This window comes from Platalea leucorodia (assembly GCF_965183815.1).
Source record: "Platalea leucorodia genome assembly, chromosome: 8".
Taxonomy (NCBI): Eukaryota; Metazoa; Chordata; class Aves; order Pelecaniformes; family Threskiornithidae; genus Platalea; species Platalea leucorodia.
The window spans coordinates 9,807,328-9,832,390 of NC_138830.1; the positions used below are offsets into that span (position 1 = coordinate 9,807,328).

At 47.6% G+C, this 25,063-nt stretch overlaps 1 protein-coding gene across 29 annotated transcripts in view; it reads right to left on the reverse strand.

Moving 5' to 3' along the window:
- The window catches only part of MBNL1 (muscleblind like splicing regulator 1), a 112,025-nt gene that overhangs the window by 11,163 nt on the left and 75,799 nt on the right, over positions 1-25,063 (reverse strand). For 16 of the 29 annotated variants that reach the window (XM_082320627.1, XM_082320622.1, XM_082320626.1 and 13 more), the window contains 5 exons: positions 19,533-19,703; positions 13,341-13,541; positions 6,055-6,312; positions 4,911-4,964; positions 3,860-4,013 (listed from right to left, as the gene is read on the reverse strand). In XM_082320627.1, the coding sequence (XP_082176753.1) occupies positions 3,860-4,013; positions 4,911-4,964; positions 6,055-6,312; positions 13,341-13,541; positions 19,533-19,703 (838 nt within the window). The remainder of the gene's footprint in view (positions 1-3,859; positions 4,014-4,910; positions 4,965-6,054; positions 6,313-13,340; positions 13,542-19,532; positions 19,704-25,063) is intronic. The other 13 variants (XM_082320610.1, XM_082320629.1, XM_082320630.1 and 10 more) reach the window with 3 other exon arrangements.

The window sequence follows — 25,063 nt, forward strand, 5'->3', positions numbered from 1 at the left end:
ACGAGTTAGATTTTCATAATGACTCTGAAATATCACTGTAAAGCTTTTCAGCTCAAAATTTTAGTCTGAGTTATCATCATTAACATTATAACCAGCGCACACAGTTTTGAAAGGGAATCAAAGCAAATGAACATAAGGCAGAAATGAAAATACTAGCTAGGGTGCAATAACTTGCAAATATGAAGACATAATGCTGTATGACCCTCTTACCAGTAATAAAAATCATTTTTGCTATGACCTTAATATTCATCTTGACTTCAGAAGCTTTGACTGACTAATGAGAATGCATGAATAATAAATGTGCAGTTTCAAATGTTCCTTAGCTTTTCAGCACAAGGCAGAATTTTAATTCAAGGATGTGCTCAGTTAACTGATCATAACTTCACAACCAGATTATTTCTGCAGTGGAATAAAGCTATTTTTATAAATATTATAGGTTTACTGGTGTTTTAAGCATTTTTTTTTTTCTCTTCTCTCCCTCTTATTATTCCTCTCAGTCTATTTATTCTGTCCAGTCTACTAAATCCTAATTAAAAATATCATCATAGACAACATAAGCACTCCTGTAGAGGTGAACAGTTGTGCCTGATCTCTCCCTCCCTAACATTCTGGAGGGCAGCAGTGTTTTTACACAGACCCAGAAGCCCCATGGAGGAAGGTGCTTACACCAATATCACTTTAGGAAAGCATCTGTGCACTGACTGAGTCCCAGAGATGAGCAAGTAAGTTCTCTGGAGCTGAAGCTGCAGTAACTAAATAAATATGCAATGCGTTAACGGCAGAGGTGGCTGAAGCCTCGCCACTGCTGGCTACGTGGTTCAGCTGCCCTGCTGCAATTCTGCCCCTTGCAGGTGCATCAGGACAACAGCTCCAGGGAGTATCCTGTAAACCTGACCCCTTTCTTCTGGAGGATTACCCTTCTCAAAGACCCTCTGGTCACCCAGTTTACACACACAGGCCAGAACAGCTGTATCAGCACAACTGAGGAGACACTGAACTGACGCACAAGGATGGTAACAAGCACCAGGGCATGAATTTCATCTAGTTGCACATAGGAGCTCTCTGTCTGCACGTACAAACATGCCCCCAGCCAGCTCACAGTTCCTGCAGGACAAAGAGCACGTGCAGAAGTAGTGAACGCCAAGTAATCGGTGCTCTGCAAGTTCACAGCCCCACAGCAAAACATTTGCCCACGTGTCTGCCAAGGTGTCAAGAGTCGGCAGCCAGGACTGAAGTACCAAAACAAGCTGTGAACATCTATTAAGTTGTGCAGAGCCTCCTCATTCAGCAGACTAACTCCACTTATTTCAACTAGCCAACACCACAAGTGTTCCCAGTTCTTTCTTGCAACACCTTTTCGACTCCCCTCTCAGCCTGGGGACAGCTTCCAGCAGCTGAGGACTCTGGGAGACCTCAACAGGGGAGCTGTGCAAAAAGGGAGCTTTATTTGAGAGTGGTGAGATGAGTATCTAAGACCATTTAATCATTTAAAGTGTGCTGAAGCGCCAGTGTCCATCCGCTGGCATGGATGATCCCTTTATTTGCTTTCACATGCCTTTGCATACTGGCAGCCAGAATTAAGCCTTACAATTTAGAAGAGGTATCTGGGTTTGCCTGGAACATGAGTGGAAAACTCTCAAGGTGAAACATCAAGAGTGAAGTCCTCCACAGAGAGGAGGGTCCTGCCAAGATCCTCCATAGGGGGTATACACCTGTACCGTGTAGGTTCTGCAAGTGTCCTGCCCTCCAGACCTGTTGCACTTTCATAAGTTGCAGCTGAAGCAACTAAGAACATATCTGAGTAATTACACTTTGGGTGTCTGAACCTGAAAAATGTCGTTTTAATTCAGACCCCACTGAATTAACCTGCCTCTGCTCCGTGGCAGTGGCGCTGAGGGCACCCACACTCTGTGCTCTCCTGTCGGTTCTTAGGGACTGACAGAGAAACTCTTATTTCCAAATGACTATGCACAAACAGGACTGATCCTAGTTAATTTTAAGTGGGGAAAACTAAGAAGGGCAAGGTGGCAAGTAAAATTTTCAAACTTTTGGAAAAGTACTGGATTACTGGAAAGCTCAAACTGCTGCTATCTGAAAAATATAAAAAGATAATTTATAGTAGCTCATGCTAAAAAATCCTTTATTCTTCTTGTTTAACATATACATAACTTCAGTGGTCAAGAAAGGTCAAATGAAGCATCAAGAACCACTGCAAAAAATCCTGTAGGCTTCAGTACAGACTTGCTAGAGGAAGAGCTGAGGTAGGTTGTGTGTAAGTGCCAATGTGAAAGATCCTGGTCAATGATGTAGTGCAAATGAGCTCTGACGCACACAAACTACAACCCCAGCTTCTACGTTCAAAAGGCATGATTCAAAGCAGCTCGAGCACTTCCAGAAATCATCCAGCCCCTCGCTGGTTTAATGGAAGCTGGAAAATTGCGTGGTTTACTAACTACATCAGTTATGCTTTGCTAAAAGAAATCTGTGACATTGTTTAATATCTACAGGAAGGACCGTGATTGCGCAAGCATTTTTATACGAATTCTAGTTTGTGGGCTAGAGACCTGACCTAAAGCTTACTCAACCAGAGTCTTTCTATTGACTCCAACAAGCTTTGCAACAAGCTTTTACTAATATATTTTAGTGGTTGCAATGCATTTTTGGAACCTAAGTAAGTTATTACAATGTACTACATCAAGTAACTGATTTTTGTGCCATTTAAATTACAGATGTTGGTTGTATGCCAGATTGTACCATCAAGAAAGAATGCTAAAAGGCATTATTCTGAATTCCTGGGAACACACCTGCCAAAACTGTTTAGGATAAAATCCTTAATTTTTTTTGGTAAAGATTGAATAGTTGTATTTTCTTTTCTCCCCTCCCCTCAGCTAGTCAGTATTACAAAGGGCTGTCCTCACAGACTCCTTCCAATATTTTGAGTACAGATCTACTAGATGTCCTCTGTGTTTCATAACTTAGCTCCTAGAATGATAGTGCTGTTTTAATGTGGGTTCACATGTAAAAACACTAACTCAGCTGTGTTAATATAGGCATAAATTCACATGACATACTAGATATACGATTTTTCATGAAGCGCTGTTTGCAGAACCAAAACATATATTCCAACTTTAAGTCCCATTTACTTCAGAGGGATTTCTGCTTATGTAAATAGTACAGGCATCAATTCTTCAGCAATTACACTAGGACAAGTATAGATTTGATCACTCTTGAATAAAAGCAAATGCACCTTGGTTCTGCTTAGACCAAAATCAGCCCTGAGGCTTTAGTGGTAGAGGCCTGAACCTTGATTTCTTGTGTAGGTTCATGATTAGCCTATTTGCAGACTGCCTGCCTGTGCCTTTTATGAGCACTGCAGCATCATTAAAATCAAAACCTTCAAGTGTGTGACTCAGAACAACTGTTGCTAGGCACATGAAGGCAAAGGGGTCTTACAGCAAAGAGAAACAAATACAACAGCTTAAGAGATGTGTAATGAAGAGAAGTTAATCGAGGGAAAGAGGAACGAGAGAGGAGATTTCAAATTTTGATTTGGGATGACAGAGCATGACGCTGATTTTTATATTAGACTTGAAAACACCCACCCAGCTTCCGACAGAAGCAGAGAGAAGCCAGCCTTCCTGCAGTCAGCACCTCCTCTGCCCGTATCTCACCAGGCACAGCAGTGTCTCAGCCTGGAGAGAGGCTGCCTGCACCTGGCAGCAGCTGCCCTGGCACTAGCAGCCACCGCGCAAATACCTCTACGCATTTGCAGGCAGGAACAAATGGTTATTTCCTAGTACCTTTTTTCCAGAATTCCCCCTTCTTCCTCCCCAGAAAAAGGCAAACAAGAAGCACTTACCTGGTGGGAGAAAGGCTGTATGCTGCTGTAACTGCATGTTGGCAAGAGCTTGCTGGTATTGGAAAATACCAGTGTTAAAGACTGCGGTGGCACCATTGGTTTTTTCAAGCGCAGGCCTCTTTGGTAATGGGGGAAGTACAGCTTGAGGAATTCCCTGAATGGTGGATGGGTATAAAAATAAAGTCCAGTAAAAAAAAGAAAAAAAAAAAAAAAAAAGGAAGGGGGTGTGGGGTGTGGAGGAGGACGGGAGGGAGGGAGGGAGAAGAAAAGGAAAGAGAGAAAGGAAAAAAGAAAAATCAGTAGAAGGCAAAAAAACCAGGCAGCACCATGTTTATCCATGAGCAAGCAAGCAGCATAGCAGACTTAACTACCAAATAAAAGGCGAGGTAAAAGATTTACAAGGGAGCACTACTTTAGCCTACCATTACAGCGGCACAGGTAACGTGTTGGAGCCGTACGTTATAGGAACCGGCGTAAATATTACGCTACGGTAAAGCTTCAGGGTTTTGATCAGGAGCGAGGCTATTGGGGTAGGGGGAAGCAGCACTGCTAGCTCCATGAGGATCAACACGTAGAAGCGATGTTAATAGTCACCGTCCGGAGCGGATGGCAGGGCTGCTGGCGCCAACCCACTCCCCGGGCCCCAGCGCCTGCCCGGGCATGCAGAGCGCGCGCCGCATGCCGGCACCCCCAGGCCGCCTCCGCGCCACAGCGCCGCGAAGCCATGCCAACGCACCCTGCGCCCGCGGCCGGCCCTGCGCCATGGCCGCCCGTGCGGCACCCTCGGGGAGGGGACGGGATGGGATGGGACAAGACGGGGGGGGACGGGAGGGGAGGGAAGGGGACGGGAGGGGGCCGGTGGGGCGCGAGGGCGGCGGGGTCCTGCTCTGGAGCCTTGCTCTGGGGCCTGGCCCAGCCCGGCCGCCCCCGCGCCCCTTGCCGGGGATCGGGGTCGGGGGGGAACCGGGATATTCCATTTCTACACATTAACCCCAAACTCGACTCTACGATACAGCTACATGCCAAGCTAAAAGGTGAAAGGTCATAGTACCAGGTCAAAGGTTGCCTCGAGGGGTCGCTTCAGTGATTTGACAGCCGACTGAGTCTTAATTAGCAGGCAGCGAGCACATGATGGCAATGGCCAGTGGGGTCAAGCGCATTAACATAAACAGCAAGCAGAGGTGCATCATGGGGGCAGCAGTGCATTTGGGTAGGTGAGAAAAAACAAATAAAAACAAATCACCGGATGCCGTGTACAACGGTAACAAGACTAGGCATGCACGGGGGGCCGGCGGGCGGCCCCCGCGCGGGCAGGGCGGGCAGGGCAGGCAGGGCGGCGCCCGCGGCCGCCTCCCGCCCCGGCCACCCTCCCGCGGGCAGGCTGGGTGAGACGCGGGGCGCTCACGGCTACGCAGGAGCGGAAACGGGGCTCCCCGCAACCGGCCACCGTCTCACCGCCCGTGCCGGCCGGCGGTGGAGCGCCTCTCGGGAGCCCGCGGCCGCCGCCTTGCACCGCTGGCGCTGCCGCTCCCGCTCCTCCTGGCTGCTGCGCCCCAGCGCGCCCACTGCGCTCCTCTTCCCACACCCCCATGGGGCTCAGCACAGACAGGACAATATGCCACCAGAGCCCTCCTCGGGGTGCTGTCCTCTCCTCGCTAGGAAACCAATCCCTGAGTAGTTCCAGATCTGGCTGCTACAACTACGAGGTTTGCTCTAGTGCCCTGCGAGAGTTGCCGACAGCCCTCAGGTGGGGGCCGGGGAAGATGGGCTACAAATGACATTAACACAGTAAGACTTCAAACTAAGTCTCTACAAACATGGACTTACAGTAACTGAAATATGGGTTTATCTATCTGTGCAACTAGATAGATACAAATCTACCCACACACAAACATACAATAAACTATATATACATATATGCACACACACGTACACGCACGCACACACATAGGCACACATATATGTACATATAGATACTCTGTACATCAGCAGGCAAAACTAGTGAAACACCTTAACGGTCTGAAACTACTTAAGAGCAGATCTGGCACCACATGCTGAGAAAGCTCATTGCACCGTGTAGTGACCGGGATCCCCGAGCACACGCACACGCACCCCCCTCCAGCAACAACAGCTAACACATCCATCATTTTCTCTTGTCAACATACGTCTATTCCAGAGGTGTTTTCCAAACTCACCATGGCAGCTGCAGTCGCTGCTGCCTGGGCAGCTGCAGCTTGGTTAACCTGGTACTGGGCAGCCTTGATCTTGGCTTGCAGATGTGCAGGAGGGTGAAAATATTTGCACTTTTCCCGCGAGCATCTCCCTTTGATGTAATCCATGCAGACAGTGACCGTGTTGTCGTTGGTGTCAATCATCGCGCTGTCGGCAGGGTGAGCAAACCGGCAGTCATTCTCTCCCCTGTTGCAGTTGCCACGCTGGTACTCTCGACATACCTGTGACACCGGGAAAAGAAAATCGCTTAATTTGGGTGATGGGTGTCGTGGGCACGGCTCAGAGCAGAGCTGGGATTTCTGAATGTCTGCGAGAGTGCCACAAGGACAGGTGCCTGGCCCCAGGAGGAGCAGAGCGGTGCTGGGACAGTGGGCTTGGCTCCCTGGTAGCAGGGACCTGGCTTCTCTAAAGCCACTTCTGACATCAAAGAGCATCAAAACCCACAAGGATCAAGAGCCAAACACACAGCAGGTCAGAGATCACCCCAAGCACCACGGTGCTCGGACACAGTTGCGCTCCACTGTGATCTCGCTGTGCCCAAGTTAGCAACGCTCGATGCATTAATTAAGGTGACCAGCCGCAGGTGCCGGGAGGATGAGTGCATGGCCTCCCCCGAGCAGCCCCACCGGACGGGCGCTTGGTGCCCATGCCAGGGAGTGAGCTGCACCCGTCGGGGCATGCGGTGCCGCACTGCCCTCCCCGATCCAGGCGTCTGCCACGAGAGGGCAATCCAAAACCCTCAGTGGCAGTGGCTGCGTCTCCTGGGCGGCCTGGCGATCACCCTGCGGATCAGCGGAAGGTGGGCTGCGTTGGGAAAGAGCCGAGGCTGCAGCCAGAGCGGTCACCAGTCCTGCTGTCGCACTGCTGCCGCACGACAGCAGCCAAAGCAAGCTGAAGGAATCAGAAACCACAGGAAGAAACCTGCTTGGCTGGAGGACATCCCCCTGCAGCATCCCTGCTGCTGGTGCGCAGGCTCCAGCCTGGCCCCGAGCCGGCAGAGACCCCTGCCAGACCTCCCGTCACCGCCAGCGGTGCAGACGCTAACTTCACCACCAGTGTGACAAGCACTGGCTCCCTCTTCACACACCTTGCAAACCCTGTATTTAAAAAAATGACGTGTGTTCTTTTCACGGTCAGCTCTTCACAAACCACAAACAAAAATGCGTTTGTCATTTTAGTTTTCCAAAGGCTATAGGAAACAGAAAGGGACAAAAGCAACCAAGTTTGTATAAAAATAAAACCACTTTAGTAGATGGAATTTCCTTTTAAAGGTGGGTGCCCATGAGCTTGGATCATCAGTATTTCCTCAAGGACCTTGGCTCTGATCCCTGCAACAAGCCAAATTTGGTTGTTATTTGGTTTCCATCCATGCTAGTGCTCTAGCTGCGTTTTAACCCTTGTGCTGCTTCAAGTACCAGCTGCCCATCATCTAAGACTTATGAAATACCATCCCCGAAGGACAAGAGCAATGCCATTTGTGAACCCGCTCGCAGGAAACATCCATTTCTCCAGGGTCATTCCAGCATGACCCTATTTATAGTCTTTTTCCATGCAGTGACAGACTCTGGAGGTATATTTGCAGCAGAGCCATACAGCCAGTTCAGGCACCGCCATTGCTCTCGTTCATCCCCATGGCCCTACTGCTCGCAGCTTGGTCCTTACAGAACTGTTTCTGCAGCACACATGAAACAGATTGGGCAAATTCCTCAGCTGGAAAATAACCCCTTGCCTTCCAGGTAATTCTTCAGCCAGATGTGTTCCCTGGTCTAGTCCCCATGCAGTGACACAGACCACTTTGCCAGCCAGCATGACACAGGGAGTGACTGGGGAAGGAGGTGGCGCCTGTTTAAGCCATCAAAAAATACAAGTCTGCGTCTGGTATCTGTCGCGTGCTAGCACCATCCCTGCTCACACGAGACTCCTTGGTCTCTCTCCCCCCTCATTCTCAAGCATACACCAAACAGAGCTGGCGCATCATTGCTTCTCCAAGAGAGCTGTGCTGGGTTGGCCAGCCCCACTGCCTACGTTATGGCTTGTTCTCTTTCATCATCTAGGAATATTTTCTGTGCCACGAACCAGTGTCTTCTACCCAAACACAGGCCTCCCAAATACACAAAAATGGATAGTTCCCTTTGATTACTTGTTTGCAGTCTAGAAGTCTTTTCCTCTGAAGATAAAGGGTGCAACTAATGTCAGCTGACTGTCTTTGCTCTTTGTCTTGTATTGGTGATCCACAAAACTGAGGTCTCAAAACCACTCCACGTGTAAACAAGAACCACTACATTAATAAAACAAAGATGATATATACAAATTCATATATGTGTGTGTGTATATATATATATATAAAAAAGTATCTATATACACAGAGAGAGAAAGAAAATGCATCCACAGATAAGCTAATTTTATCGTAGTTAAAAACCAAAGAAGAATGACCAGAAAACTGAAATAGTCAGGCAGATAGAGATAATCTTTGGCATGTCCAGAGCAAATTTTCACACAGCTGTCATGCAGCAGCTGAGATAAGGCAATGAATGGCTCGCTCTCAGTGCTCCTTAACAGATCTCTGAACGATGGTTTACAGCAGTCAGACACAAACCATAATACTGCTAGTCCTTTTAATCAGTGTGACCAGCAGTGGCTTTTCAAACACTGTGGTGGTAGCCAAGAATGTTTCCAATTCTTGTTTATTTAAAAGCAAGCATTGAAAATGGTATTATTTTTTGCCACAGGCATGCAGTAATATATCATTCATCTGCTTGAGTAAAGAGAGGCACGGAAGCATGATATGTTGTCTGGTCTTTCAGATCTGGAGAGCTTTCATTTAGTTATTTATTAATAGCCCTGTAATTAGTATCATAATTTTCAACTCAGCATGTTAAGAAACATAAACAAAAGAGGCACCTGTACGTCTCTAGCCTGTCTGCAAAAATGCTGAGTTAGTGCTGCAACATTACTGATTCATCGTAATTCACTTAACTTGTTCTAACTTTGGGCTGAGTTTATTTTGATCGCCCTGCTGGGATTCAAGTTGCCCACCCTGGTGGGGAGACAACCACTGCATCACTTCAGCTACGGCAGAGGTCCCATGCTGCTCACCCAAAGCGGGCAGAGGTCTGGTTGGAAGGACATGGACAGCAGAGCCGAGATCCCTGCCCTTCCATGAGCAAGTCACACCTCCTGTCTCCTTCTCTGCATTGAAGAGGATTTATCAAAATGGGCATATTGTTATCTAATACATTCTGGACGTTTAAACAAACGGCACCGTGAGGTCAGATTTCCTGATTACCCAAGATCTGAAAATCTCCAAGAACTTCTAAGCTGCTTCTTTCTGGCAAAAAAAAAAAGGTATATATGAAGCAAGCAGGAAACAGCAGCTTAGTTGTGGTCATTCTTGATTCTTGAATATTTCTAATAGAAAATTATGGCATTCAAATGGAAACACATGCGTTTTAAATAAAATGGTTAGGCAATTCCTTTATCTCTCACTTCCCTGTCCTTCTTGCTTCTCTTCTAGTTCACTCGAAGAGCCACACTTTTGTTCAAGATATTTCTGGCAGGAGAGGAGTGTGAGGAAGGCTGCAGGAAAAGCCTCAACCCATGAAATTTCCACCCTGAGATCCAGATTCCTTACGGGAGTGGCTGAGCACACTGGACACCCAAACATCTGCATGCTATCTGTACATGCGACACGGTCCAAATGCATATGAAATCAATCCTACTGCTAGTAACAGTCACTGACCTTATTTTACAAATATTCATATTAATTCAGGAGACTAGGCACACTGCCTGACAGGTCTGTGTTGTCTGCCTGCTTTCCTTAAAATCGCAGGTATATGTATTGAGAGCTTTTAGTTGTGCAACAGTCTGATTCAGTATCCCAGAATACGTGTGCTAACTTAATTAATGCCACAGTACATCATTCTTGAAAATAAGTATTTAAAATTCTAAGCAGAACAAATCATATTCCAAGATTAGATGCTAACATCATAGCGGTTATTTTTCTCAAGGACAGTTCATTCCAAGGGAGACCGAGCTAAGCCTTATAAAGCTCTCTAATCATGTCATAACAAATGGCAATACCGACAGCAATAAGCTCACTTAAAGAGCAGGTAGATACGTGCTGGCTTCTCCGAGAAGTAACAATCAGACCATGCAAATTTTTTCAAATCAGTTCTGCACTTCTGTAATCTATAAAGTACATTAAAATGTTTTGCTGTTCATATAAAAATGAATTGCTTATTTGGTATTTGTATACTAAATTTAGATACTCCAGATTAAATGATCAATACACTGGAAAGAACTGGAAAATTATCTTCTCACCTACATATTTCACTATTTAAACTGCATTTGCTGAAGGGAAAAAATGAGGAGCAAAAGACACCCCTTCCCCCCAACAGATACTAATTTTGTAAGATAGCAGCGTGGTGTGGAATGGCAGAGTCGGTGGGTCAACCTGGATGTGCTCTTGATGCCAGTCAAAATAAAAAGCAAAACTTAAAATAGCTTAAAGGGTAGAAGAAGCTGGATTTCTTTAAAGTCATCTACATGGTGCAATGGCTAGAGCAGAGTGAAGGGAAGGGCCCTGTTAGGAAGGCTGGGCTGGGACAGCCCTGCTCCAAGGACACGGACACTTCCCAAGAGTGGAGCCTACTGAGATAAATGCAAGTACAGCAGAGAAGGCTGCTGGGTGCTGACTGAGCTGGGACGTTAGTCAGTTGGAGAACATGGCTGTAGGTGTCCTGCTCAACTGCGTTCTGGCTGTGAGCTGAGTCCACGGGAGGGCTGGTGCCGCCTCCCCAGCCCCGCTGAGGGCTCTCCCCGGTGTGGGGTGCTGCCCCGCGGGAGCTCGGCCAGCGCGCAGGGACCCGGCACGCTCCTGCACTGCCAGCGTTTCCTGCGGGAAATGAAGCCTGCTCCCGGAGGAATCCCCGCACAGTGCCGTTTCACCAGGAAAGGTGACAAAATAGGCACTCGTCCAAGTCTCAGCACTTATTTTCAGGGGTTTCTAACTTGGCCATCATCTTCGTTTCCATACAAGTTCAAAGCAAAAGCACTAAGCCTTTTTTTAAAATTTTACTGATTTCAGATGTTTTTGCTGGCTTTTCCTAATTGATAAAAATGTTTTTTACAGCAGACTGTGCCCCTGGGTGTTTTGTGAGACTAACACTCTCACAACTCCCTTTCGTGCAGAGGAGTTTGGCTCAGCAGTGTATCAAATCTCTAAATAGCTATATAAAGAGAACGCAAGCGTCCAGAGGATCAAATCCTGCATGTGGAAGTCCCAAATTTCATTAGCTCCCAGTGCACTTTGGTTACAGCCTGCCGACTGGCACAAACTCCGTCCCAGAGGCTCCACGTGAAGAGATGCCCCTGCGCAGCCCCTCTCAGGCTCCCACTGACGTACGTGCTTCCCTGGCCACGGGCAGAGCTGGTGCTTGGGGACTTCGGGTACGTCCTGCTCCTGCTTACAAAGAGAAAGTTTTTGAGCCCACATGTCCTCAACACCACTGACCAGCGCCGTGGCCTCTACACGGGTGGAAGCACGATCAAACACAGCAGCTGACCTCGGTGCTGTGACCCAAAGGGCTCCCTGCCATTGGCATCCTCCTCTTGGTACTCATTTCTGAATCTAGCATGATTTATTTATGAATTTATCTAATTGCATTTTGGTTTTAATCCACCTCTGGCAGATGTCCACTGTGAAATAGAGTCCTCAAAGGAAAAACATCCCTTGGTGATTCCAAACAGCCACCTGTGCACCAGCTCGCAGCTTGGTGCGGTTGCCTCTCCTGTAACCTGACCGTTCTTTGGGGAACGCTTTCCTCGGAGAAAACATCTCTAAAAAGGGAAATGATGTGATCCCGCAGAAGGGGAACCTGTGGTGACGTGAGGTCTGAGAATAGTGACAGTGACAGCAGCAGCGGGAAATGCTCGCTGCCAGATGACCCTCCACACTCCTCCCGGCTTGCAGCCTTCTGAGCAGCAGCTTGTCAGTCAGAGGTGCAACTAAGAAAAAGGAATTAATTTTCCTTGTAAGGAGAATTAATCCCTGTTAATGCAGATGTACAGGCAGAAAGAAAAGCATTACAATTGGCTGCATTTTAAAGCAGAGATCCTTCTCGCTCCTCCTATCATGCTCCCTAAGTTCAGGGACCATATCGAAGAGCAGAACAACCCACCCACCCCCCACACCCCCAAGCCTTCACACCCTCCCCATGCAGAAGAGATGTTGCAGTTCCAGGATCCGAGACCTGCCACTGCACTAACGCTACAGAGCGCTAGTGCCGAGCACTGGTCACCGGGGTGGGGGCGGAGGACAGAGCAGGAGGGCCGGGGCTGCGGGGATGGTCACGGCACAGCTCGGCTCTCCCTACCACCGATGAAAGCTGCCGCTGGCTGCTGCGCAGTGCCGGAGACGGAGAGCACCACCGGCCATGCTACAGGGAGAGCCAACCTCGCCCAGGCGGTGCGTGCCCTAACACACAGCCGTGTCCAACAGACAAACGGGGTGACAGCGGATCACCCCACCTCCTCAGCCTCTCCTATCGCTGTCTTTTAACCACCAGACCTGACCGGGGCTGACGAGCTCCTGCACGCAGGCTGTGCTCGCAGGCTGTGCTCGCAGGCGCGTGGCAGCCGGCGGCACGTCGCTGGCTCACCGCCCACGCTGCCGCAGCGCCGATAAGGTGCCGAAAACACTGTCAGGCCTTTCAGATAAGAAAGATTCAGGGCAAGGGAGAGTACCAGCTAGAGAGCACTAACACTTGTCAGGGTTGTAGCAAGGATGATAAGCCGGGTGCGGGAGGCCGGTAGGGGAGTGCTGGCACCATCTGTCCAGAGTGAAAGTAAGAGAGAGGCTGAAAGCCATCTTCTACCCAGGTAGCTGAAGCTCTGCCCTTACACCTGCCCCTGGTGCTCAGTACCCGTGCCCGTGCCCCCTCCCCACGTTAACACCTTCTGGGCACACGCTAACACAGGTTTGAGGCACTCTTGCTGCTGCCACGGTTGTTCCTAAAAGGGCTCAATATTTCCATTTCTTTCTGCAATGGAGGGTCAGAAGCAGAATGGCAAGCATTAACTTACTGTACGATCACTCACTCACTCCCCGTCCTTACCCGTCACCGAGATATGACATTATCAGCTGAAGTGAAACCTGCATTATTTTCTTTCACAAGAAAAATATTTTATATCTAGGAGACATAATAAATGATACAACTTGTGAGAGTAAGTTACACATATTGGCTCCTACCTCCAGCCTGTCTGTCCTCATTAGCTTTTGGGCAGCGGCAGCAGCAGCGGCAGGAACCGGGACACCGGGGTTCCCTGTCACCAGCATCGGGGCAGTGGGCAGGATCTCCGCTGGGACCAGGCCTGGGGAGACAGGCCCCAGGTAGGGGTTGAAGGCGGCTGATGCGTTGGTGGCTAAGCTCGGTGCAACGGAAAACATCGGCTGCAATCAGAGAAAGAAGGACACTTTAAATATTTATACTTGCCATGCTGTCAGCCTAACTTTTTGGCTATCATCTTGAGTACAACAGTGGTGAGTTTCTGTTACTAATGGGAAAGACGCATTTGTCGTGTTTGTGGGACATGGAGAACACCCGTGCAAACGTTGCACACAAGCGAGACCACAAGGACAAGCATCCCCTGCCAGCCTCTGCTGGTTCTCCTGCTCAAGCTTCCCCTGCACGCCTACAACACGTGGCAGCTCTTGGAGCAAACTCTCATTTGATCCATCAAATGAGACACCATCATAAACGAGCACTCCTCATGGCCGCAGGAGAAAGTCTGAGGCTTTCGGAGAGACACGTCCAAAACATGTACAAACATCAGCTCTTGGGGAAAAAGGCATCTGCGCGAGAGCTCCAACACACCATCAAACCACACTCAACTTCAGACACAGATAAATACATTTCTGACCCTGATGACAGCCAGCACTGCTTCAAAAATTACAGAGGTTTAATATGGGAACATTTATTTTTACAAAATTAAACATGCTGTCCATGCAGATATTCAGAAAGAAATACACTGCATCGAGGATATGCTTTATTTAGACTAAAACATTAAGCTAGCGAAAGAGAGAGCAAGCATGCAAATACTGTTTATTTTGTTTGTTTGCTTGTTTTAAAAAAAGAAAGAGTCAGATGCCCTTGTAGGCTATCACATGTTGAGAAGATAATTGGATGTAGAAGACCAAATAATGCTATAAGACCAAACGTGGAGCTGTTACACTGCAGTAAAGATTAAATAACTCTTCTGCCCCACTGAATGCAAAGGCACTGCGCTACCACTGTAATTGCCAAATAAAATTTAGTCTGGAGTGTTTATCTTCAGTATCTAAATAAAGTAGTTACTCAAGGCATTTAGATTTTTCTTCCAAACTAGTTTTTAGAGGGAAAACCAACTGCAGAGTTAACGCAACTCTTTTTCTCTGTTTCCTATCTGTTTAAGCCAGACAGCATAGAACACCACATGTTTTTGTATTCCTGAGGAAATGACTGAACTGTTTGGAAGCAAGGAACAAGTCCATTTGAAACACTGGACAAAAACACATGGAGAGATTACTGAAGAAAAGAGACTGAAAGTTGTGGAAATGGGGATAATTTCTTTTAATGTCTCTGGTTCTTCATCCATGTGAATGAAAAACAAACACGCAAATTTTACAGGAAATAAAATATTACTTTTAAATATACTATTAATTAACCACACTTTTTATTACTGTGTTATCAGCTGTGTAATAATGAACATTGAAAATAAAACTGTGAACCAGTCTGTTAGCGTGTAACTTAAGAGAGATCAATGTTGGATTTAAGCCCAAAATACTCACAGTAGATAAAAGACTATCCCATTTATTTTCTGCTGAGATCATTTTATAGTAATATAAATATCCTATGGCCTTTAGACCACTGCAAAATAATAGCATATTTTATCAGAGACACTTCACTTTATTCTGAAACTCACAGGTATTTTGCAATGTGCCGTACACATGTAAATTAGGAGATAAAAGACTATCCTACAGTCTTATCAGCCCAGACTTGGAGCCACGTTGCTGGCAGAAAGAGACCATGAAGCGGTGAAACCTGGGCAGCACACAACCACTTCTCGGTAGCAGAGTCGTCTGCCAGGGCACAAAGCCACTGAAAACTCCTGCACCCAGGAAAAATTTCTGGCAATTCAGTGGCCCTGGCAGACACATGGCACAGACTGGATCTCCCCAGGGACTGTCCCCAGCTGCCCCAGCACCGACCCAAGGCTTGGGTGGCTGCGGGACAGGGAGGAGTGGGACACCAGCGCACTGCTCCCTCTGCCGCGAGGATCACCCCAAGCACACCGCTGCCATCCATAAGCACCTGCCGAGGGTCAGCCTGCAACTGCAAACTGGTCAGAACTGGGACCACGATGCCATGCAGGAGAGGAGTGATGGGGGGGGGGGGGGGGGGGGGGGGCTGGTTCAAGGCCAGTCCAACCCATTGGGCTCCTCTGCTGCTTACTGCTTATTTGTTTTCCAGCAAGCTTTCACCTCCCCACCTCTAGAAGCAGAGGTCGTATTTCTCTATCACCATGACCAAACCATACAAGAACTTACTGGCCTCACAGTTAGGGCCCTACTATGCTGTACATCATGCAAACCAGCTAAAAAGGAAAAAAGCAGCTCCTGTAGATCCGCAGAGAGAACAGAGGTGAAGGAGGACATAGCCTTGGATGCAGCTCTGTGCTGCCAGATGCCTCATAATCCACATCGTCCCATCTACTGAATAATTCTGCTCTAAAAATGCCTGTGCACAACCAACACGAACCTCACCAGCAGGTCTGATATCCATGGGTCTGCATTTCAAAGTCATTGCTCGCTAACGGGGTCTATCGATTTGGAAGGAGACACGGGGGCACCTCTGGAAATTGGCCTCTGCAGCACAGCAGAGCCGTGGCTCCTCCCTGGACAGACAGACAGACAGACAGATGGGCTTTCTGCCAGCGCCCCAGCTCGCCGGCCCTGCAGGACCAGCTGCCCGCAGAGAACGAGCTGGACTCGTTTAATGCATCTTTAGCAGTCATCTACCGAGCACCTGCCATGCCAAGGAAAGCACAAGAGCGTACCACATACGCTGACAGAAACACTGACAACCTACAGCTACTTGTGAATTCCAAACACACCTGCAGGAAGGTCTGGGACCTTGCTCTGCTGCAGATTCGCACCTGCAGTGTGCAGCTGATCGCCTCTGGAGCGCCGGCGCTCCGCAGAAACGCATGCCTGACTGACAGCCCCGTGGCTCAGGCCCGTGAAGAGCAAGCAGCCTCGGGGCTCCCCGTGCTCCCGGCACCCCCGTGTGCCCCTCGAGGCAAGGAACAGCCCCAGAGCCTCCAGCCACCTTGCAGTCCATCTCTGCTCTTCTGGTCTCACATCTCCATCTTTCTGCTTCTGTTTAGTATTTTTCACACTCTTCCACACTGGAAAAGGCAAATCCAGGGTCTGGCATTGCTATAGTGAAGCAGCACAGCATCACCCACCGATGTGCCAGTACCAACTGATGCGCTAATACCAACTGATGCTCTAGTGCCAAAGCCATAGGCTAGCTGAGCCCAACGCCCCGCAAACCAGTTCACAAGCAAGGAGGGCAGAACCGATCCGAGCAGGCAGAGCTCTTCCTCAGGATTTCAGTGCTTGCAGTCAGCAGAACACGCAATCCCCTCTCACCATCTGACATCCCCTCCCTCAAGTGCCAGCTAAAGACAAAAGAGCGAACTAAAAAGGAAAGATGGGAAAAGTCCACAAACATTACTTGCAACTAAGATAATTAAAACATTTATCAAACAGAAACATGAGTGAAAGGATCCTACCGCTTTGCTTACCAAATTAGAGTCTCTCATTAAATTAGTTCACTTATTTTTATTAAAGCATAGGGTATTGATTTTTGTAAAACAAAACAAACTGACTGAAGCATCGTTAGATGGGATGATATAAATCACTTGCTAGAACACCCCGAAATAACATCCCTTTCAACTGTGCTAAAAAATAAAGTAATTTTAAGGCCAAATTAAGTAGGATGACATCCATTTGGAAACACTATTGCTGGGACAGCCAATGGGCCTTGCTATGAACCCTCGTATTGAATGAGACTGAATTCTGAAAATACATAGTCTGTAATGTTTGAACTCAAGTACACAGAAATTACCCAGGCACGGGTAGGAGGCTTGTGCTGCACTTCAAAATACACTGACTTAAGTTTTGCTCGTTAGGGACAGTGTGAGTGTAGCATAAAGGAGAATTTAAATTTGATTTAAATGTTATCCTCACACTAGCCTCTCTTTATATTAAAAAGGTGCATTAGTCGTTTTTTTTCATGTTTACCCAAATGTTGGTGTGTGCCTACACACTGCTTTGTATAAACCCCAGAGAGCCGTATTTGGTTACAATTCATGAAACAAACAAACAGGTTAACAGAGAAGAATATTTTAAGCAATGGTTCTTACTGTTGGCTGCATTTTGATTTAAGCTTTCTCATAGTCCCAAATATGAATTTGCTGGCACTAAGGCTGTATCACTGTACTCAAATCAGGAAATAAAAATAAAATTGTGGCATGTGCACACGTCTGTTTTGAGCTGTTGAAACTGAAAAATCATTTTGAGGTTGTTCTGGAGTTAAAGCATGTAAAGTACAGCCTGCTTTTGAGCTGTCTAGCTGTACAGACACCTAATGTTGTTTCTGATCTGAAAACCATCAGTGGTGGGCACCAGCCCACAGGCAGCCCCATTTCTCCTGCAAGACGTGAGTAAGGAGCAGGCTGCACAGCACAGCATCAGGGCATCCCCTGAAGCACTGCGATGCCACAGCATTTGGTGTCTGCACCGATAGTGCCTCAGCTCATCTCCTTGCCTAGGTGACACAGACAATTTTATTTAAAGAAAAGCCAATCAAAAGAGAGAAAACAAAATGTGGTATCTTCTCACGCTGCGCTAACAGGTACTAAAGTCAATTTACTGTGACGATTCTACTACATTTTCTGCTTTTCTTCCCCACGGACACTTTTTCTTGAAACAGCCAAGGCATAAAGCTCTGTGGGAGAACAACAGATTAACTGAATCAAATAAGCTACAAAATATTTACTGGTATTCTGTAGACCCACAAAACATGGGGCCAAATAACCATTTTGCACAAGAATGAGAGTCCTTTCTACTGAGATGATTTTTCCTAAGGATTTAGCTATATTTTGAGGAGTATTAATTGCCGCTATGTTTTCTGAAATAAAAGTTGAAGAACTCATCTAACAGAGTGAATATAGGTTTCCTAATGGAAGGTATCTATAGGCAGATTAAACTCCCTAAATTCTACCTTTGCCAGCAAGAAAGGAATAAAAGAACTGTCAGAGAAGTGCTAATGCAGATATATTTCTTTTATATCTATTTTTCGACTTATTTTTTCCTTTGCTGCCATTTACCCATTGGAAGAGAGCGCTTCAGCCAGCGGAGCATTGTTTGCCTTTTTACGTAGAATATACCAGCCTTGCTCATACATTAATCAGCGCCAGTCTCGCTCATACATTAATCAGTACCCTCTAATGTCTGAGCTGGAAATTTATATCAAAAGAGTTCTGGGCCAAATTTATCCATAGGTTAGCTCAAATGACCCCTCTGGATTGCATTAGAGAGGGATCAGGTACAGGGTGTTCAGCTCGCAAATGCATACGTGCATGGCGGGTTGATGCCAATCATCTTTACATTTACTGAAACGAGGGACTACTGCAGAGCAAGAAACTCAGCCCCCGTGCTTGACTTTGTGGAACACTGCACTGCGCTTACTTACTAAGGTGTAAGATAAACAGATATGATGTAACATATGATCAGATTTTACTGTGACCAGATGAGAGACTTCTGATAGATTCTCCTTCCCCCACCCCTTGGTTTTTTGTAGAAAGTATGATTATTTCTACTTCTCCTTCTTCCTGCCAAGCCTGAGCTGGGGATCATGCAGGTCAGACTGGCATGCACCATACATCATTCAGGGCAAGCTCTGACAAAGTGCTGTAAAAAACAAAGTCCAATTCCAGCAAGTAATTCCCTGAGAAGGTTCCCCCGAGTGAATGGAAAACATCCAGTGGGAATCTTCTCAAACCCAGGAATTTCCTAGAGCACATGAAATTGCAAAGGAAACGTCTATGTATGAAAATCCCATGCAGATCACTCACTTTCTTAATTTTAAGAAATAAGTTGCAAAAAATGAATTAAATTTTCAAAACATTAACAAAATTAATTAAATTAACAATATTACTTCAGCCAAGGGAGAATTAAGCAGAACAAAGACACACAGACCAGCATTTCATTGTATTTGATTTCTCCACCAGTTACCGACATTTGTGGGATTTTGCAGGCATGTAAGCACACCTGCAAACTTAATTCAACTATAACTCATGGTACTCATTGATTGAAGCCAAAAAGCACACATACCACAGGCTGCAATGGGGCACCAGGCATCATGGCATTGGCAAGCTGCATCTGCTGGGCCAGCATGGCCATATTCTTCTGCTGAATCAGGTTATTGCGTCCATTTATCTCCAGCTGCGTTTTTAAGTGTGGTGGTGGGTGAAGATATTTGCAGTTTTCCCTTGAACATCGACCCTGAAGAAGAGAATTGATACAGTTGGCTTAGAAGCTATAGGCGTATCTTCGTACCTTATACCATTGGCTAAAACAAACACAACGCATCCTGCAGACCTAGGAGGAAAGCCCCCGGCTACTTCTCTAGGCTATCACATACTGACCAGAGCAATTTGACAATTCTAGTATCAGCTTCTTGCTTTGCTTTTCTAAACTATGTATTTCTGCAGTACAACTCTAAAAAATACTGTTTCTTTTAGGAGTTGCTGAAGGTGAGCAAATATCAGTTGTTTTGAAAGTACAGCATGCCTGTCCGCTGCGGGCACGCGTTTTTGCTCAGTCAAAGCTATGCCCATGGGGACTCAGAACGGCTGCCCCCTGCCCACAGAGCCGCCGCTGGGAACCAGGCGGCTGCGGAGCCAGAAACCCAGCAAAAGAACCACGGCCTGGCTGCAGCGGTGAGCCTACAACAGCTCACGTGCTACTCTGAAAACGTTAAAGGCTCGCTTCTCTTTCTGCTGTGCAGGGGCGCAAGAAGCACCGGGCGCACAGCAAGACGTGTGGTCAAACTAGCATTATGGCCAGGAAAACAGCACCAGCTCTGCGTTTTCACTAGACCCGGAATACAGCATCTTTGAAGAAAACCTCTTACATATGAAGCATTTTTGTTGCAATTGCGTAAACCAAACAAGAAAATCAGAATTGACTTGTTTCTAAATTTGTCATTAAATTCAGATGTGGTAAACAAGAAATTTCATGCGCTAATTTTATTTGGATGAAAGGACATTCATCAATTTACAACCATTCACATCAAGAAATAATAAAAAATAATTCTATGTACGATATATATCCAAACCCCACTGTACCGCCTTGTTACCAAGTAAACCAGCCTCGCACATAAGACAACCCTGGTTGGTGAACTCCCTTAACGCGGGCTCTTGCTCTGGGTGCCCCCGCCTGTGGGCTCCCAGCTGGGAGCGGGGTGGCTGGTGCTTGGCAGCGCTGGGCACTCGCCCGGCGGCTGGGGCACGGGGAGCTGGGCACGAACGTGACTTCTGAAAACTAGTCCCAAGTCCCCCCAGCTGTGGCTCCACTGTAAAAACCTCTAAAATGAAAGGCATGGCCTGAGCCAAGGGCACTGCCCGCACAGCCGCTCGGACACGGTGTGCGGCAGCGGGAGGCTGGGGAAGAGAAACCCCCTCTCCTGGGGAAGAGAATCCCCTCTGATCGTGGCATGTGAGCTGTGATCTCGCATGCCATGAGACTTCAGAAAATGCAAATTCATTAATATGGAAGCTTTACACATTAGTTGTTCTTTAAAATTGTAACACTGGAGCCCATACTTTCACTAAAGGGATGATAATAATTAAAAAAAAAAAATAGCTAAAAAGGAGAACCAAATCCTTGTCTGGAAAAAAACAGGTTCCTTAAATTACATTCTTTTTCCTTTACTCATTCATCTTTGAAATAAATCCAAACAGGAACAATGACAAAGCAAAAGACAGCCTTAATTTAAGTAAGAAACAGTTTTTATCAGGAAACATTAATTCAATATAGTTTGACCTTATACTGCAATTTTGCTCAGAAAGTTAAAATGTATTCTTGTTATAAGATCTGTCAGAAATCTAATTGTACGATGATTTTTGTCTCCCCTTAAGGCTGGGATAAACGGTTTGCTGCTGCCCACCTCCCAATCCGTCTCTCCTGCTGGCAGTCCAAAGTTCTTAAAACTCATTTTCATAGTTACTCAACTGACATCTGAGTGATCCTTGCATTGGAAGATATACCTGATACAAAGAAAAATACGTAAAGTTCTGTGGATAACTTTAGGCCACGCACCAAGATTATAGAAAGCCCTATGTAGATGAAGACCGCTACTATAATGAACGGCAAAGAAAGTTCATCTTTCAGAGCATCCGTTCGTAATCCCTGAGCATATTTCCTTGAACGAAATGCGTTTTCCATTACACGATCCCAGCTACCTCCAGAGACAACACAGAAGAGCTGAGTGACTGCTGGCAGTCACGATGGGAAGGCGCAGATGAACAGAAACCCCGGCACAGGCTGCCCCGGCGCTTGGCCGTGCTCGCTGCCCCCTTACTGGCCCTGGGCCGCGGGGCTGCAGACGTCAGTCTTCTCGTTTGCGGCAAGAGTCGCAGGGCTCCTCCAAGCCCTGTGGCATGGGGCCTTCGCTTTCCCCTTATGCAGCCCTGTGACAGGGCTCCCGCAGGCACTTGCTTGTTGGACTGAGGGGTGCACGGGCTGTCCTCGGCAGAGCTGACGCACGGAAAGGACCACTGAAGTCACTTGCAAGAAAATTTCCCTAATAACACAGCTCCAAATGTTGGAAAGCAATCAAGACAGGGGCCAGATAATGCACAAAAGCTAAAAGCACAACATCTATGCTACAGATAAGATGGGGTGAAAAAACATGTGCAGCCTGACAAAATATTTTTACAGGGGAATGGAGTTTCCTACTACAAATAAGGATTAGGATACTTCAGTAACAAACATTAATGATTCATAAGTAGAAAAGACAAATCGATGGTGGCAACAGGAATCAGTGTTTAAGGAGCATGAATTTTATACATGTGTGTGTATATACACATATACACGCGTGCATATACGCATCTGCTGGTTGCTGTTGCTCCTGTGGGAGCTCCCCACGACACCTCCAGCACCGCGCGGCGAGAGCAGCGGGCGGCCGCCGGCAGGGCTGCATCCGCCCATGTCTGTGGGGATCACAGCCAGCACCCGACAGCCCGGAGCAACGGCCGGACCTGCGCAGGGGCCTGGGGTGGACCAGCCAAAATGATGTGCGGGACGTCTCCCACCCAGCTCATCCGTATGCTCGAGGGAAAGCCTGCCTTCAGCCTGGGGGGATGCTTTCAGACAAAATGACCCTCAGTTCTCTCCTTTAATGCCTTACTGAAAACACAGTTCAGTATTTAAGCCATTTTGCACAAATAAACCAACCTCATTTCAGCACCCCCACCCCCCCCAAGCATTTCACAATTATATGAAATGGTAGGTAAAAGACAAGTACTTTGGAACAGCTTTATTTATGTCAATTTTTCTCTTGATACTAAAGCTCAGTTAATTGTTGTTACCACTAAGTAACACAGGGCAAAATTACACATTTATTAGCTGCCTGGAAGATGGTATCTTATGTTAGCACAGTGTAAAAATCAGACTTAATTACTGCTAAATGAGTAACATGAAACTACAACATGTGTTGCTGGAATCAGAGAGGAGCAATTAACAAGCCTGATTCCAAAATGCAGATTAAACGCCATGTCCTTATTTCAGTGGTGGGGTTTAGGCTGCTCCACACCTCTCCAGACTGGATCCAAACACTAGATCATGACCGCTTAATGTACTTCCATAGACTCAAATGCTTTAAGGCCAGAAGAAACCATTCCAGTGATTTAATGCAATGTCCTCAGGCTCCTGGGAAACAAGGAGCCCCCTCCATTGTTTCTCCATCAAGGCCATCATTTCTCTTCACTTAGCAGCTGATTTTTAAGGAAGACAATTTACTCTGAGTTAAAGACTATAAGAATATACCACATCTCCAGATAAACTGTGCTTATGCTTAGTTATCATTAGCTATTACCAAAAAGTTTACGTCTTTCTTGTTTGTATGTTGCTTTGGAGTCTAATGCAGCATTTAACTTTCAACCTTTTTGAATTTTCAGATCCTAGCAAATTTTCCAAAAGAAATACAGACGTCTCTGTTTGGGAAATGGCTTTCTTGTCTTACTTATATTCACGGACCTTCAGAAATGGTCCACAGAGTGCCCAGGAGACAGAAACCACAGGCTGCAAATCACGGTCAAAAATCTCGATCAGCAACACAGACTGCATTCATCTCCTTTATACTGTGAGCAAGTAGTTTCTTAATTACTCTTTCACTAGATTCTGGTAACTTCAGTCAACGAAGTTTAAGGCAGATTCTCATCTCTCTGAACCTTTTCTGAACCATTTGCTGTTTTTTCAATCATAAAAAAATCGTTACTATAAGCAAGTAAATTCAGAGAAGCGGAAGTTGAGCACGCTGGCAGTGTCCCGAAATGCCGTACCAGCACACTGGTAGGATTTTTACCAGAATCCTGCTGGACTAGAAGTTATTAAAAATGCCCCCGAGGCTCCTGAGGCACGCTCTTCAGCAGAGGCTGCCCGCAGATCTCCGGTCCCTCGAGACAAGTGGGACAGGACCTTCCTCATGGGCAGAGCCAGCAGGGAAACTTGGGGTGCCGAGCATGACAGTGGCGGGGGAATCACTCACACAGCGACGTGGTATCTGGGCAAAAACCTGTTGCCAAGATCCCGCATTTACTTCTGCGCTCGTGACTCCTGCGGGAAGAAACCCAGCTCTCGCTCACACTGCAGCTGACAGCCGGAGCGGCAGCTCCCCGCCAGCAGCCGTGAGAAGAGGCTGGGACGGGCTGAGGCGATGCCACTGGAGTCGGGCACGGACACGGACCCGCTGCGGTGCCCGGGGCACACCGGCCCGAGCGAGCTGCGCTTTGTGGCCACGCTGTGGCTCTGCCACCAGCGTCCCACGGGAGGCCAGGCCTGGGTGGCCTGCCAGCCATGCAGGGCTGTGCCAGCACCCTCCCCACACACGTTCCCGCTAAGAAATCCTGCTGTCACTAACCAGCACCCATCAGGTGCCAAACTCCTGACAGCAGTGGCACTGCGAGAACATGGCCCTCTGCGCCGTGATGAGCCTTTGTGCACACCCTGCTCACAAATATGCCCTGCAGAGTGAGGAAGAAGAGGGCGAGCTCAGCCCGTCAGCCGGGCAGCTCGGTGTCCTCGCAGCAGGAATGCTGGAGCGGGAGGACGCGCGGGCCGCTCTCACATGATGTTTTTCTCCAGCTATCATATCAACAACGTTCAGGCAGAGAGCCCAGGCTGAACTAAACAGCCAGCCTGACTCTCATTAAATGAGGGCAGCATGATGTCTGCAGTATTTTAAGCTGTCTAGCCTTGCCCAAAGCAGGTGATGAGGACAGGGACAGGGAGGAGCGGGTGGCACTCACCTGCCAGGGACCCGTGCGGGGCCCCGGGAGGCGTCCCACCGCGGTGCTAGCCATGGGTCTGGCATTAGCCGCCCTGACAGGGCCAGGGGTGCAAGGGTGTCGTTTGCTGGTAACGCCTCCTGCCTCACCCTCCAGCACTTCCCGCACCCATGTTAAATATTTACAGGTCACTGACCCGAGCACACGGCACAGACATGCTGAGCTGCCTGGGAGCCGTGGGGGGACCTGGCTGCCTCCCCAGCACCGTTTGGGGAGTCAGGAGGGATGGGGCCGGGGGGCTGCGGGCCCAGCATCGCCCCGGGGCCTCCATCCATCCATCCATCCGCCCCCACT